We start from the raw sequence: 17,293 nt of genomic DNA on the forward strand, positions 1-17,293 counted from the left end.
ATATACATGCAATAAAGTTTTCTAAAAGACACCCGGGACGTGAGGATTAGCCCAATAAAGGGCTATCATCACGTCCCATCCATCCACCTGCCACCCCTTCTACCTTTATAGGTAGAATCGGGGTGGTAGGTGCCCTTTAAGCCCCTGAAACAAGGAGGTTTTGGATGGTGAGCAATATATATAATTATCAATTGGGGTATTGTATGATTTGTGAGGGCACGGTATATATTACTAATTTTGAAGGAGCACTGTATGTATGATCAGTTGTTTAGCGCTATATGTACTGTTGTTATTTGGAGGGTACATTGTATATAGTGTTATAAATTGGGGCCCACTGTATACATCGCTGGTTCTGGCGGGTGCACTGTGTGTAAACAGTTACAAATGTTGCCATCGCTTTTGATGTGGTGGGGGGCAGTGTATTAGGTATATTTACCAGGCCTGCCCCGTACCCCGTGTCCATGCTGTGGCAGTGCTATGGTACATCCAGTAGTCGGGGATTACACGGCTCCTCTATCTATCCGGATCACTGATGAGCAGTGAGTACGAGCCGCACTGTCTGCAGCTGCTGCACTACCTCGTGCAGGCACACGGGGGCGCCGCCGGGCAGCTGCCTGACGTCCGCTTGGGTGACAGACAGCAGCGTTTGCAGATTTGCAGGGACATTGGGGCGCGGAGGAGAAGCCGGCGGAGCAGCTGATGGAGCCCGTGTGTGGGGGAGCGCAGGGCCGCGCAGTGTGATGCTGGCAGGTGCCTGAGCTGCAGGAGAAGTGATGAGAAGCTGCTGTGCTGGGACTGTGCTCAGAGTGACGGAGCCAGGATAGCCGGTGCCCTGCAGCATCACATGGAGAGCCCCGAGCCCAGGCTGCTGCAGAGCCTAGCCGCCGACAAGAAGCGGCTCAACAGGGCACCTTCCCCGGCCAGACCCTTCCTCAAGGACTCCCATGGCAGGGCGCCCCCTGCTAAGCCCGCAGTGCTGCCCCCCAAGTCCCCGGGCATCAGGCACCAGGGGCACCTGCTCAGCCAGAGCCGCTTATCCCGGCGCAGCGTCCCGGCCAAAGACAAGCCAAGCCCCGCCAAGCCTGCCGGTGCCAAGGCATCGCTGACCAGCAAGAGGGCACCCAGGCCGGAGCCGGGCGGCCGGAGAGATGTGCTGGGTGCCCCCTCCTCCCCTCTGACTGCAGCGGGGCGCCGGAGGGGGCAGAGGCTGGAGCCCCCTTCACCCGGGGCATACATCGCCCTGGCCAGGGTCAGCCACACCGACAGCAGCTCCGACCTGTCCGACTGCCCCTCTGAGCCCCTGTCCGACGAGCAGCGCCCCCTGCCCGCAGCGCACAGCAGCGACAACGAGTCCGGCTGCAGCGAGCGGGTGGTGCCAGCCCTGCCAGAGATAGTCCTGACTGCGGAGCCCAAACAGGGTGGCACCAGGAGCGAAGAGCCCAGGGCAGCCGGGAGCACCCCAGGGAAGAGCCCTGCACCCCCAGGACAAGATGAGGAGCTGCTCAGGGAGCTGGAGGAGCTGCGCTCAGAGAACGATTATCTTAAGGTGAGGGTGTTGGGTGACTGGGTGGGGGTTCTCTCAGATTGTACCCAATTCCCCTGCAGAGGACACCATTCAGAAATGGGGATGGGTACAGTGTAATCCACCAGTCTGTGTACCAGATTGGGCCCTTTCCAGGGGTGCACATCCTTCCCTTGGTCCATGGATGATGGTGGATGCATCACAACATCTTCACCTGATAAACATTGTAAATCTGGAAGGGACTGAGCTCTGGAGAAGGGAATAGCTGTCAGGCAAACCTTTATAATGATATATAAGTATTAGTTAATAATTTTATTCTGAGAAACTTTTCTCCATGGTTTACAGGCCTGAGTGTAGATCTCATGAGCTGAGCGGACATGCTAGTTCTAGGTCCCGGCCAGCAGAGCCCACCGACATGAATAAAGCTGTCCTAGTGTTGCCCATTATTGACCCCTTTAAACCTCTTCTGGAAGCTCTTTGAGAGTGCCCAGTGTTCTTTGTAGATCTTGAGGTGTCACGCAGCCCAGACTACTACCTTATCTCATGTCTTATGCCCAAATTATTTAAATTTTTTTAAAAAACTATAGCATGGGACAGGTGACATAGGATATTCAATAAACCCTGAATAACTTACAATATACTTATGAGACCGCTCACACTAAGGTTTCATTTCCACGGCCGTGTCCTCTCCCAGACCAGGTCCTAGGCGAGCACAGGGCTGGGAGGAGGAGTTGGGAGGGGTGAGCGCCCTTCTCCCCTCCTCCCTCCATAGGCTACACTGTATGCTCACCACGCTGTGACCAGGAGTCATAGAGGTGTATGGGGGCTGGTATCTGGTCACAAGTTGTGATACCGAATCACGTCCCCCAATATGGCCATGTGAATGAGCCCTTGTGTGTATCAAACTTCCTTGGTCGTAGAATACTATTGTTATTTGGGTCATGTAAATAGTTTTTTATGTGTAGTATCCTTTTACCTTTTGTTAAAAATCCATAAATTGTGCCCATTAAACCTTAATGGCTGTAATTAATGGTGGTTTCCCATTGACAGGTTTTTTTCACATCAGTGATTTTTCACTGAACCCAGATTGGTTTTCCTTTACTGGCTTCAGTGGATTTTCACTGATGCCTTACTGGTCCATTTTTTAATGGGTTTTTTCACAATTGAGTTTTTCAGTGATCAGTTTAGAACCTGTTCTGTTTAAATTTCCTTGACAATAACTGATCAGGGAAAAAAACTGAAAAAGCCCTTTGAAAAGAATGGTTCAGTAAGGCATCAGTGATAGGTTTTCTCCTCCTGGCTCAGTGATCTATCTGTAAGTGTCCATAAGCCAAAATGTGGGTTCAGTGAATAATCACTGATGTGAAAAAAAACACCATCGTGAAACTACCTTCAGGCGTAAATGCAGATAAATCCACATTTTCACTAATAAGAGGTGAATCCACATAATTGCAAATCCGCAGCTGAAGTCCTAAGAGTTTCCGTCTTGTATTTCGGCTACAGATTCTGTCACAATGTTGTGGCCTCTGTTATAAATGGAAGTCAAATGCAGACTAGTAAAATGTTTGTAAGGGCAGTTTCCCACAAGCCTGGTGGTCCGCGAACCTTGGACCGTGGAGTGTTCTGTTTTATGGACCAATGACAGAGGACTGGACTCAGCATCATAGTGATAGAGACGGAGTCCCTCTTTCCACACTAAATAACAGCGCTAACCTGCTTCCTATCTTTGCCTTACGTGCGGGTCCATACTCTATTCAGACCCGTGCAGAGGCTTGAATGGGGGGTGGCCGTGCAGGAAGGAGTCAGCCATAGGAAGGAACTGAATCTATCATGTATTTATGACATTTCCTTTGGTTATGTCACAAAATACACAACTAACGGTTATAGAGGTAGTAAAACTAATGCAGTGCAAAAGGAGCTGTCCATGACTATGTTAATGGTCCTTATCTTCCAATGAGTCTTTAAGCTAAATGAAGAGTTTGGGGGCTACAGGGAGCTTGGGTCCTCGCACCTCTGGGAAGGATAGTGTTCCATGGGAGGTAACTTTCACATGAATGTGTTGACTTCATCTCACATACAATATTATTACCCCATTTCCAGGTCAGAATATTGTGCAGAACATATTTGTGAAGCTTGAACATGTATGTACTGAGTCTGGCTTGATTTTATTAGAGGTAAATGTCAGTCAGAATGAGCAAACATATTTTCGGCAAAGAATTGTTGAGCTCTGTATATTAGCGGTGACATTTATAGAGAATGTGGCTCAGTACAGAACAAAGGAGAGAAGCCGTGTTGTTTGTATGATACAGTAGATGTAGATGTCTGTGGTGTATCTTTAATTTACTTGACTTTTACCCTTTTTTCAATTGGTTTCATTAATTTATTTTGGTGTACAATATGTTATGGGCAAGAAATATCGGATATGTAAATTTATCCAGCTGGCCATACCAATGAATCTACACCAACAACATATTTGAGGGGAAAGGTTCAGGTATGTCGTATTTCAGTATTGGTAAGAGCTGGAGCCATATATCTATGTGCACCGTGTGTTACCATGTCTTTATTATGGCCACTTAGCTCCCATTGAAATCAGTACCTGCACATTTGACCGTTGGGACTACAAGACAATGAACTGCTACCCATCCAATATTAACTAAACATAGGCAAATTCTTAAACAACCTCTTTTAGGTGCACACAAAGGCAAATTCCACTGCCCTCTTTGTAACAGGATAAGCCATAGTCCCACTATCAGTCCACTTTCATTTTTAATTTTTATAATTGCAAATGAATGAAGTAATGGTTTAAAGAAATGGATTTCAGCCTTTTTCATGCAAATCATAGACCATAAATATATACTTCCTGAGAACCTGTCAATAGATTTAAGAACAACCCGGGAAAAGGCAGGAGTTTCCACTGTGACGATCCTCTCTGACTTCTCCCTGCCCTGTCAGGGCTGATTGACAGATCTCTCCCTATTTGCCTAATGGCAGAATTCTGTCCGTCAGGCCAAGCCAGACTATATATCACTGCTACCAGTGTTTTCTCTGAAAACCGAATTCCTGTGTTTCCGGACAGGCTAACTTTACGTAAAATGTTTTAACATTTTCTTAGGCTGAGTGTGAAAATCCCTCAGAATTAAGGATTCGGAAGTGCATTAGCGTTACGTTTATGTCCAAACCACATAAAAGCTGGATGATTATAACTTACCCATCAAACAACCACCACATCCTCCCACATCATAATAGTTTCAAGCTTACTGAATCTATTTCTTACTCCTAGTGCTTATTTGTATCCATAATCACAGGATAGGTAGAGGATGACAATCCGTGTATCCCTGGGTCTGAAATGAACCACTTCAACTTTCTGATTCCACACTTGGTAACCAAAATGTCACAGGCAGCATGATATGTTTAGTAATTATTATACTTATGTACATGTTTGGCAATAGAGTTTCTTTATAGCAAACTATTGTTGCATAATAAGAGGAATTGCTGAAATTGTCCAATTAATGTGAATCTTCCATCAATCACCTCAGTTTTTTGGCTATTTCCGGTGTGTGACTTTGAGTGGTTTTGGAGCAGCTCCTAGGAGGAGACTTTACTTCCATGGCTCATTGCTTTCCCTCCTCTATAGACCTTTATGTAATCTAACAAGTCAGTGAGCTTCTGCCCCATTTTTCTAGCAAGAGGGAATTCAGCAGAAATTTAAGAGTGAAAAGCAGAATTTTTGGGACAGAGAGAGCATGTTACTAAGAGCCCAAGTAAGTTGATGGAAAATCTCTTTGCTTTGATAAGATGCTTTAAAGTTTCTTTATTCACTGTTAGATTGGTGAGGATAAGTAATTTTTCTTATTGAATGAAGGTTTCATTTTTCACTTTTCATACAGAAATAGCATACCCAAGGTCAAAGAAAGACTGATAGTTGTGGAAGGCGTCAGCAGTTTACCAGGGAGCTGTGTGAGGTGTAATTTTTTTTTTCCGAAATGAGCTGATGTTTTCGTTGCTACTATTTTGAGGACTGTGCGACATTTTGATCACTTTTTATTACATTTTTTAATGTGAGGTAAAATGGTCGCGGCGATACCTAATGTGTTTGTGATTTTTACTGTTTATCACGTTTTAGTGGTTTTTTTAAATTGAAATTATTTTTTAAACTTTTTTAAAACTTTTTTTTTTTTTTTTACAGTTTTTTGGACCCTCTAGGGTACCTTAACCCTAGATGGTCTGATCGTTCCTACAATATACTGTAATACTACTGTATTGAAGTATATGGCATTTGTACACAGTATTCATTACAATGAGCCACTGGCTCATTGTAACGAAACTGCAGAAACCAGGCAGCCTCGGGTCTGAGAAAGACCTAAGGCTGTCATGACAACCGATCACTGCCCCCCGATGACGTTCGCCCATGCGCTGCCGTCTTTTAAATGCCTCCGGTGGAATCGGCAGGGTTATTACCCTCGGTCGGTCCTAGCAGCAATATGCAGCAAACCCCACGTCTGTATGTACGGCGCAGTGTTAAGGGGTTAATACTCAGTTTATGCTTATGGATGATCTTGCGTTTATTTGTTTATAAAAGTTTGCTTTATTTAAAGTAAGAAACTAAATAAAGACCATGGACAATATTTCTTCCACTTAAAGGTAACCTGTCATCAGAAATTGTCCTAATAAACCACTTGAAGTATTTTGTCAAGCAGAGGATCAGCTTCTAGATGATGTTTCTTTTATGGTCTCATGTGATCCCAAAAATCTACTTTCAAGTGAGATGAAAAATGGTTTAATGAAGTCAAGAAGGCAGAGAGTTTAACACTGAAGTCCAGTTTCCCCCTTCACTGTAAGTGATGGCCCTGTGTCCAGGAATATAATTGATCAGATCTCCTGAAGTTTGGCACATGATGTCAGTCACATAAGAGGAGATGCTCAGAGGCACGGAGAGCTTGACTTTAATGTTTAACTTTCCTCCTTGACTTTATACATCTAACGTCAAAGTTGATTTTCTGGATGATCCCACCAACCTGGGCCATCAAAGAGACATCATCTCGAAGCTGTTCAACTGCTTGACAACTGGTAGTGATTTATTAGGCCAGTTTTTGAGGACAGGTTCCCTTTAAGCAGTTGTCGTTGTCATTTATTTATGTATAGATGGCTGTTGCCTCAGGAGTCCTTTATAATATCATACCTTTTTATTGCAGCAAGCCAGTGTATATTTTTAAGGGTAAAATAGATGAGGAATAACTATATTGTCAGAATGAGCATTGTCTAATTGAACATATTCAATATAGCGAGGCTATTCTTCTCTATAGCACACGGTTTTGTCGTCCTACAAAGTGTTAATTTTATCATGATATTTTTGTGTTCTCTCTATGAGTCCAGATGGGAGAGAGGATGTCCCTGTAGAGCTTCTTTTCTGTTGTGTTGTGCTATGTCTCTAGTTACGCCCTTGTAGGGGGTTGACTTGAAGCATGGATATAGTATAATGGGTTCTATGTCAGAGATAAATTGACTAATGGTAGGCTGTGTCCCCTCTGTGTATGTCCCTTCATTGAGCATATCTATTTCTCATCAGGCTCGGGAATATGCAGGGGGAGGGTCTAGAATGGTTACTAGGTCATGTTTTATTCTGCCTTAAAATTAAAGATTAACCCCTTACAGTAGTGTGTACCTTATATCACAGATATAAAGCTATGGTACATACAAGGGTAGTATTTATTCTGGCTACATTTATGGTGCAACAGATGAACTAAATTTTTGACTATGATGGCGTCCCTCCTGACTTGTAGATCTACACATCTGTATAAGCATTATTCTGCTTCAATGTAGGTCACCTATTTGGTATACATGTGTATGCCAAGCTCTATAAATAAGCTTCATGCTTAGGTCTTTGTATTGTGATACATTAATACCAGCAGAACACCTGCACATACATGGAGACGACATCTAGTGTTATCACAAATGATTATTCATTATAGGCCGTGGATCTAAAGTGAGCTATATAGATCCATTTACAGTATTGACAGTATGCTGTTACCTCCCGGCAGGCTATGTTATATCATTACACTACCATTATCTTTTACATCACTGATAGGTTTCTTCCTGTTTTCATTTAGCAAATACAGATACGGTTTACAAGACCGGAAAATGTAGAAATGGTCAGACTTGAGCAGAAACTTTGTAATTTAATTCCCTTGTTTTCCATTTACTTCCTTTGCTGCACTTGGTATTGAATTGTGATTTAGTTGATAATGTGTGCAATTGTTTTTCAAGCTTAGAAATACAAGGCCTCCCCCCTTCCCCCCGGAAAATAGCCATTGCTCTCCCTATATGTTAGCATTAGTAGATCATTTGGATACGTCAAGAGGTTGTGACATCGGTGTAGAATTCATGGGATAAAACCATTGACTGTTGAGTTGCAAATGCTGCAAGCAGCTAACCAAAGAAGGGGCAGCCCTCTGCCCCATATATACTGCCAGCCCTCTGCCCCATGTATACTGCCAGCCCTCTGCCCCATATATACTGCCAGCCCTCTGCCCCATGTATACTGCCAGCCCTCTGCCCCATGTATACTGCCAGCCCTCTGCCCCATGTATACTGCCAGCCCTCTGCCCCATGTATACTGCCAGCCCTCTGCCCCATGTATACTGCCAGTCCTCTGCCCCATGTATACTGCCAGTCCTCTGCCCCATGTATACTGCCAGTCCTCTGCCCCATGTATACTGCCAGCCCTCTGCCCCATGTATACTGCCAGCCCTCTGCCCCATGTATACTGCCAGCCCTCTGCCCCATATATACTGCCAGCCCTCTGCCCCATGTATACTGCCAGCCCTCTGCCCCATATATACTGCCAGCCCTCTGCCCCATGTATACTGCCAGCCCTCTGCCCCATGTATACTGCCAGCCCTCTGCCCCATGTATACTGCCAGTCCTCTGCCCCATGTATACTGCCAGTCCTCTGCCCCATGTATACTGCCAGCCCTCTGCCCCATGTATACTGCCAGCCCTCTGCCCCACGTATACTGCCAGCCCTCTGCCCCACGTATACTGCCAGCCCTCTGCCCCACGTATACTGCCAGCCCTCTGCCCCACGTATACAGCCAGCCCTCTGCCCCACGTATACAGCCAGCCCTCTGCCCCACGTATACAGCCAGCCCTCTGCCCCACGTATACAGCCAGCCCTCTGCCCCACGTATACAGCCAGCCCTCTGCCCCACGTATACAGCCAGCCCTCTGCCCCACGTATACAGCCAGCCCTCTGACCCACGTATACAGCCAGCCCTCTGACCCACGTATACAGCCAGCCCTCTGACCCACGTATACAGCCAGCCCTCTGACCCACGTATACAGCCAGCCCTCTGCCCCACGTATACTGCCAGTCCTCTGCCCCACGTATACTGCCAGCCCTCTGCCCCACGTATACAGCCAGTCCTCTGCCCCACGTATACTGCCAGTCCTCTGCCCCACGTATACTGCCAGTCCTCTGCCCCACGTATACTGCCAGCCCTCTGCCCCACGTATACTGCCAGCCCTCTGACCCACGTATACAGCCAGCCCTCTGACCCACGTATACAGCCAGCCCTCTGACCCACGTATACAGCCAGCCCTCTGACCCACGTATACAGCCAGCCCTCTGACCCACGTATACAGCCAGCCCTCTGACCCACGTATACAGCCAGCCCTCTGACCCACGTATACAGCCAGCCCTCTGACCCACGTATACAGCCAGCCCTCTGACCCACGTATACAGCCAGCCCTCTGACCCACGTATACAGCCAGCCCTCTGACCCACGTATACAGCCAGCCCTCTGACCCACGTATACAGCCAGCCCTCTGACCCACGTATACAGCCAGCCCTCTGACCCACGTATACAGCCAGCCCTCTGACCCACGTATACAGCCAGCCCTCTGACCCACGTATACAGCCAGCCCTCTGACCCACGTATACAGCCAGCCCTCTGACCCACGTATACAGCCAGCCCTCTGACCCACGTATACAGCCAGCCCTCTGACCCACGTATACAGCCAGCCCTCTGACCCACGTATACAGCCAGCCCTCTGACCCCCGTATACAGCCAGCCCTCTGACCCACGTATACAGCCAGCCCTCTGACCCACGTATACAGCCAGCCCTCTGACCCACGTATACAGCCAGCCCTCTGACCCACGTATACAGCCAGCCCTCTGACCCACGTATACAGCCAGCCCTCTGACCCACGTATACTGCCAGTCCTCTGACCCACGTATACTGCCAGTCCTCTGCCCCATGTATACTGCCAGTCCTCTGCCCCATGTATACTGCCAGCCCTCTGCCCCATGTAAACTGCCAGTCCTCTGCCCAACGTATACTGCCAGCCCTCTGCCCAACGTATACAGCCAGCCCTCTGCCCAACGTATACAGCCAGCCCTCTGCCCAACGTATACAGCCAGCCCTCTGCCCAACGTATACAGCCAGCCCTCTGCCCAACGTATACAGCCAGCCCTCTGCCCAACGTATACAGCCAGCCCTCTGACCCACGTATACAGCCAGCCCTCTGACCCACGTATACTGCCAGTCCTCTGCCCCACGTATACTGCCAGTCCTCTGCCCCACGTATACTGCCAGTCCTCTGCCCCACGTATACTGCCAGTCCTCTGCCCCACGTATACTGCCAGCCCTCTGCCCCACGTATACTGCCAGCCCTCTGCCCCACGTATACAGCCAGCCCTCTGCCCCACGTATACAGCCAGCCCTCTGCCCCACGTATACAGCCAGCCCTCTGCCCCACGTATACAGCCAGCCCTCTGCCCCACGTATACAGCCAGCCCTCTGCCCCACGTATACAGCCAGCCCTCTGACCCACGTATACAGCCAGCCCTCTGACCCACGTATACAGCCAGCCCTCTGACCCACGTATACAGCCAGCCCTCTGACCCACGTATACAGCCAGCCCTCTGACCCACGTATACAGCCAGCCCTCTGACCCACGTATACAGCCAGCCCTCTGACCCACGTATACAGCCAGCCCTCTGACCCACGTATACTGCCAGCCCTCTGACCCACATACCCCTGTGGTGTCTGATGTCTGATCAGACTTGTATTGGGTACTGAACTGATTAGACTCTCAGCTCTGATTAACGCCTGCAGACTTGGCGGCAGTGCAGGCTCTGTTATTCTTCAGCACTACTTCAGTGCTATGCAGTGAAGAAAGGAGAAGGCAGAATGGGTAATAAACATCTTCTACCTTCTCCCTAGGGTCTCTGGCTGTTTCTGACCCGGTACTGCTCCCACAATTAATGTGGGAGCAGAAGAAACTGCAGGAGAAGTTAATATTTTATTAAACCAAATAAATTATGCATTTTAAAAAAAATCCCCCCTTTTCCTGATTTTTCAAGAAATCAAAATGAAAAAAAAGTAAATAACTGATAATCAGGCATATTGCTTTAATACTCTGTAGCAATGCAAAGGCAGTCTCTGTAGAGTGAGTGTTTTCCTTACTAAACTATGTCCAAAGCCTTTCCCTAGCCCAACTGGTTCCCTACTATGTACTGATACAGAGCAATGACTCTGAAACAGCAAGTGATAATAAAAATGGTATGAGTTTGCATTTGATTTATACTTTATGTGTGTATATGAATTTTATTTTATATTCTTTTCCATTTTTTGTAGCTACATTTCTGGTCCTTTATTTTCAGTAGTTCCTGTGCCTGAACAAAGGACCTGAGCTTGGTTCTGAAGAGCTCCTATCTGTTCTTTACATGCAAATACCCTAAACAAGTGAACGAGGAGACAGACTGGGTAGTAGAGAGATAAAAGACTGGTTAGGTCTTTATTTCAGAGAAGCTAATGGGGGAGGAGAACTCTCTTTTTTTGTTTGAGGCTTCCAAACAAGACAAAAGAGGGTTCTTTTGTGAAAGGCATATTGCTGTTTAATTTGTTTTTCCTTTATATAGGGAGAATAGGAACAGTAATGCACATGGGGGGAGAGACTGCCCCAACTGGATTTGGGAGGAGTGGTCTTTAGCATTGTAGATCTGTTTGTCTATACCACCCCCAATTATCAAGTAGTTTTTGTGTTTCACTAGATAAAGCTTGGCTTTGGTTTTGGTAACATCTGTCCTTTTTATTTAGTCTTTTCTGGTCAAAAATCATTCCTAAGTAGATATGAAAGTAGACTCTTCACTGGAATGTTCTGTTGTATCATTGGATTATAAGGACCACGGGCCTGTCAAATGAAAAAACACTTAGAATATTAGGGCACAGGGAAGACTTTGAGAAGAACCCGCACTGTATTATAATGAAGTATTAAGGCTACATTCACACAATGTATGCTCTCTGTACCGTAGTATGGCAGGGATGAGCACAGCTTACACCCGCCCCTCTCCATAGGAATATACAGTGCACGGCGCGTATTCCGTAGAAAGATAGGACATGTCCTATCTGTCTATGGGCTACAGTGCCGCACCTGTCGGGCACCGTACCGCTCCTGTATAGGGCCGTGAGCCCATTGAAGTGTATGGGGGACGTATTTACACCGTATATACGTCGGCCGTATATACATCCCCGATACGTTTGTGTGAATGTAGCCTAAAACTGTAATTTATGACTACGGTCTTATTCTCTTATCTCCATAATAGAAGTATCTTTTGCACTGTAATAAAGATGACTGGGAAATATATAGTGCGCCCTAAAACTGCATTTCCCTTCCCCCAACACTGATGGCTAGATGAGATATCCAGCTTTTTGGTCTAAGCAGTATGGCATCTAAAGTAAGCCATCCAAGATGTTACGTCACATTGGAAAAAAACATGTTGCGAGATGTGCCATATTAATCATATCACCTCTATACCAACCCTTGGGATTCCGCCAGAGAGAAATGTTTTGGATCTATAAAATAAATTGTCTGACCCCAAATGGTCTCAATGAGTCCTTAGAAAGTAATATTTAGAATAAAAGGAAAAGGAGGAAAAAAGGAAAAAAAAAAATAATAATAATAATTTTTTTTTATTAAGCCACACCCCCATTTTTGGCGCGAGCCACTCCCCCATCAGTCTGTTTAAAGTGACCACACTCCCACCACACCTTTACAGCTCTGGGAAGACACCTAAGACCTGAGCTTCTTGTCTCTCCTCACTTGAAAAAGGAATCACCGCTGATCCCCTATGATTTGTAAAGCGCTACGGAATTTGATGGCGCTATATAAATAAAGATTATTATTATTATTATTATTCTGAAACGCGTTGTGTTACCGAGACACCAATAAACAGTTTTGTTGTGAAGTACTCTCCGAATCACTTTTGACTACCAGTGTGCGCCATAGTGACAATCACCCCATCATCCCATGCATCTGATCCAGACCGGTGTGGCTACTGCGCTCTGATGATCCCGTCAACAGGCAGCACCTGATTGGTACTCAGCTCAAGCCTTCCACTAGTGTTGTGCCTGGAACTTGCACAACTCTATCTGGTGAGCATCATTCTTTCCTCCCCATCTGAATTTGTCCATTGTTGTACAAACAACTACTACTCTATGAGCGCTTTTTGGTCTGTCCCTGTTCGCCTTTCCTATATAACCCTTGGGATTTGGCACCGTCTTTTCTAAGCTTGAACAGGCTTAGTAACTCTGGCCGATAATTTTTATCCTGTGGTATAAATTGTGTTATTACTTTCTATTTGCACATGTCTGGACAAGAAGGAATTTCACAAACTACTTGCGCTTGTTGTGTGCCATTTGCCAGCTTGTTTCTGGATGATATTAAGCTTTACTTTAGTCATCAGAATGGGTAGAGCATTCTCATGTACGAGCAGAAGTTATTTTAATTGACATAGAATTGTTGTACATGTTTCTTGGGAGATTAATTTCCACACTGTCACAGTTGTTTAGTTTGTTATGTGTGGCTTTTAGGATGCTATGATGTGATGCTGCCCTTTTTAGCCGAAGTCACAATTAATTGTTCAATTCACTTTCTGCCTTTGCAAATAAGACATGGGTCACAAAGTAAGAGTTCTCCTTTTGGAGAGTTTGCCAATTAAGGCCACCTTATAGGCATGTGGAGACTTCCAGCCATTGACGCTCCAGTAGGGGATTCTGGGAAATATGAAAATATGTTTTCCAAGGTGGGAAATGGAAAACCATGCCTTTTGCTACGAGACCCAACCAGGTTAAAACAGTGCTGTGTACAGTTGGAAATCTGTTCCTTCTGGAATATATATACAGGCAGTCCCCAGGTTACTTCCATAAGAACAAACCTATGGAACCTAAGTTGAATTTTTATGTAAGTTGAAACTGTATATTTTATAATAGTAGATCCAGACAAAAACATTTTTCGCCCCAGTGACCCTGTAATTGGACCAAGGATTACCAATAAATTACAGACACTTTACAGCTGATCATTGCAGCCTGGGACTATAGTAAGAGCTTCACCAGAGGTTACAGTGGGCAGAGGGGTCCGTCTTTAACTAAGGGTCGTCTGTAAGTCGGGTGTTCTCTAGTAGGGGACCGTCTGTATTGGTTTGGCTTAATCCCACATTAGGCTATTAGACTTCTTTTGGTCATACTTGGCGTTAAGGGGGCTGCCTTTTCCGTGTAGCAAAAGGAGGCATTGTTTTTCATTTCATTTTCATTTCATTTCAAGACTCAAATGTTTGAGTCTTTCACATTATAGAACTTTGCCAGAGAGACGGTTCATCTACTTTACATACATGGCCAGTTTTAATGGCCTATATAGGCTGACATGTGTATGTCTATGGCAACACACGGAGTTGGAGGTTTGGCTTACCGACTCCACAGCCCTGCTATCTGTGCACAAATATAGAGTAGCGGATCATAATACAGTTATTTTGGGCCGGAGTCCATGGCCCAGGGCTTGTAGGGGACCCATGGCAACTCAAACTACCATCCAAGTTTGATACTGCCCTGTAGATAATAAGAAGTGTACCTCCAGTCCTGAAATCCTCATACATGTGTACAAGAGCCCTTCCAGGACCTTTAAAGGTCCTCCAAAGGTGCTTTAATTGCAGAACTGAAAGGGGAATAACCTCCTTTCCCAAGAAGCTTATTGTGGATCTGTATATAGACAGTAAATGTCAAACCATGTAAAACCACAATTCACATACAGTCAGGGGTCGCATGGCAGTCTTAATCCATCCTTGCATAAAGTACACAGGATAATATATTCATTTCGTTTCTGCGGTGCGGTTCACTTGCTGCACAAACCTTAATAATCTCTAAATAAATCCTGTGACATCACTGAAGCCCTAGCAGATGGTATAACAAAAGATATTACACGTCATTGTCTTCTAATTACACACTCGCAGCCCAGTCACATTAGTAGAGATGACTTCTTTCTCTTTACCTACTGAGAATCTGAACATGACATCTGCACCTACAGTTATTCGATTCCAAAGGGATGGTCAGGTGCCACCTAGTAAATATACATATTCTGTCCATAAACCTGATGCAGTAGACGAAGCAAGACATAATTATTTCTGTTGTTTTTATATGGGTTTCGTAGGATAATTCATCAGAACCCATACTGATCAGCAACAAATCTCAGTTATGTCAATGGTCAGTTCAGGTATCAGCAGTTCAGCTGCCATGAATATGTATAACTCAGGGAAACCCCATCTTAGAGTAAGGCACACTTCTGGTGGAAAACGGACAGTACCCTGGCCAGATTTCATGGACCAATGAGAATGCTAAGGACAGGACTCCATGCATCATAATGATATATGATGTAAAGAGTCCCTGCTTTTCTACTAAACAGCATAGGTATGTATGCCATATGTGGTAGAAAAAATGTTAGAGGCCCTAGAAGTAACCCCCAATGGCAGAGTGATGTAAGGTTGGTAGTCTTGTGTTTCACATTGTATATCTGATGTTTTCTGAGCTGTTCCTGAATGTAACAAGAGGTTTTATGTACTTTTAGTTTATTATAAGTTATCTGCTCATACCCATGAATAAGGATTTGTGTTTTTTTAGCATGTACCAGTCTATTGTTCAGTAACATGCCCTGTATGTATGGTAGTACAGGCAGTCCCCGGTTTACATACAAGATAGGTTCCATAGATTTGTTCTTAAGTTGAATTTGTATGTAAGTCGAAACTGTATATTTTCTAATTGTAGATCCAGGCAAAAAAATTTTTTGCTCCAGTGACCATTGTAGTTTCAAAATTAGACCAAGGATCATCAATAAAGCTTCATTACAGACACCTTACAGCTTATCATTGCAGTCTGGGACTAAAGTAAAGCACCCAGAGAGCTTCACCAGAGCTCACAGGGGGCAGAGGGATCCGTCTTTAACTAGGGGGTCGTCTGTAAATCAGGTGTTCTTAAGTAGGGGACCGCCTGTATAGTGGTGTTTGCTATTTTATATAGAGGGATTCTGTGGCAAAATATTTCTCATGGCAGTTTATTGATAATTCATGACATGTTTTGGCGTATAAAAGAATACGTTGCAGCCATCTGCTAGAAGTACAGTACAGTGGAACCTTGGATTACGAGCATAATTCATTCTGAGAACATGTGTGTAATCCAAATTGCTTGTATATCAAAGCAAGATTTCCCACAGGATATTACTGAAACCCATATGATTGGTTCCACAAGGGCAATTCATTGGTTCCACAATGAGTACCTTGGATTTCAAGCAGAATTAGTGCTTGTAATCCAAATTGCTCATATATCAAAGCAGGTTTTTCCAAAGGAAATGAGGGAAAGGGAAACGATTTGTTATACACCCCCAAAAATCTACACTCCAAATAGTCATGTGTAGTACAACATCTAGCCTCTTTATTGCTTCCACTTCTACAATAATTTATTATACAGTTTTAGGAGATAGGGATGTACAATACAGTTGAGGATGGGGAGGGCTCACATAATTCTTGCATTATGAAATTGAAACTTTTTTTTTTTTTAGTGCAAGCTTGCAGACCAAGTTTTGATAGAAGGCTTATAATCTATGTGAATAGAGCCTTATCTACATACTCCTGCCCTATGAGACACCTCTGAACAGTTGTCCATTGAGCTTGTTAGCAGTAATATAAGTATATTATAAGTTTCCATCCCCTTTCATCCTGTTACAGATCTTATATTATGGTCCATTTCCTTTGCTAAGAGCCCATCTGTGATCCCCCATCTGTCTCCCATTTGCACCTGATGGTTAATCTCCTGACACTTGTTATTCCTGCGTTTGTTAAGAACAATTATTGCTTTACCATTATACAGTAATAAGCAGACAATGGCCTCACTTGAAATGAAGGTTGCTGATGTTTCTTTCACTTGTAATCGCCTATTATTGGCCTTCTTCAACCACAGCCCAGACGTTAAGAATTTAGATGAACAGAGACATTTCTGTATCCATAACTGGTTAGTTTGAAACAAATTCAGCAGAGGTCTAATTGATTGTCTGAAAGTAAATGATTTAAAAATAAGACGATTTAGTTTCTTCCAAAAACAGCACTGCACCTATTGTCAGATGTTTCTGCTTATTCCCTTTCCCTGCAAATTTAACCCATAAAATGGCATGGCACTACTTTGAAAGAGAATGCAGCCATGATTATCCTGGACAAACCTTTAAAGGAAACCTACCACTTAAAATGGCAGGGGTAAGCAGTAAGTACCGAGCATCAGCTCAGGGTGAGCTGGTGCCGGTACTTACTTTCGATAGTGTTATAAACCGCGGTATCGCGGTTTTAAAGGGAACCCGTCACCACTATTTTCACAAATACAGGTAGTGGCAGGTTCCTATAGAGCTCTAGTAACTATCTGACACCCTGCTTTTAGCTAAAAATTGTTCCCCTCAGA

The 17,293-nt window shown here is 44.9% G+C and overlaps 1 protein-coding gene across 6 annotated transcripts in view; it reads left to right on the top strand.

Moving 5' to 3' along the window:
- The first annotated feature begins 602 nt into the window (after nt 1–602).
- Nucleotides 603–17,293, top strand: part of MTCL1 (microtubule crosslinking factor 1) — a 102,035-nt gene continuing 85,344 nt past the window's right edge. For 4 of the 6 annotated variants that reach the window (XM_072152211.1, XM_072152212.1, XM_072152215.1 and 1 more), the window contains exon 1: nt 604–1,546. In XM_072152211.1, coding sequence (XP_072008312.1) covers nt 845–1,546 — 702 coding nt within the window. In that variant the 5' untranslated portion in view covers nt 604–844. Of the gene's footprint in view, nt 1,547–17,293 lie in introns of all 6 variants that reach the window. The other 2 variants (XM_072152213.1, XM_072152216.1) reach the window with 1 other exon arrangement.

Source organism: Engystomops pustulosus, chromosome 5 (genome assembly GCF_040894005.1).
Source record: "Engystomops pustulosus chromosome 5, aEngPut4.maternal, whole genome shotgun sequence".
NCBI lineage: Eukaryota > Metazoa > Chordata > Amphibia > Anura > Leptodactylidae > Engystomops > Engystomops pustulosus.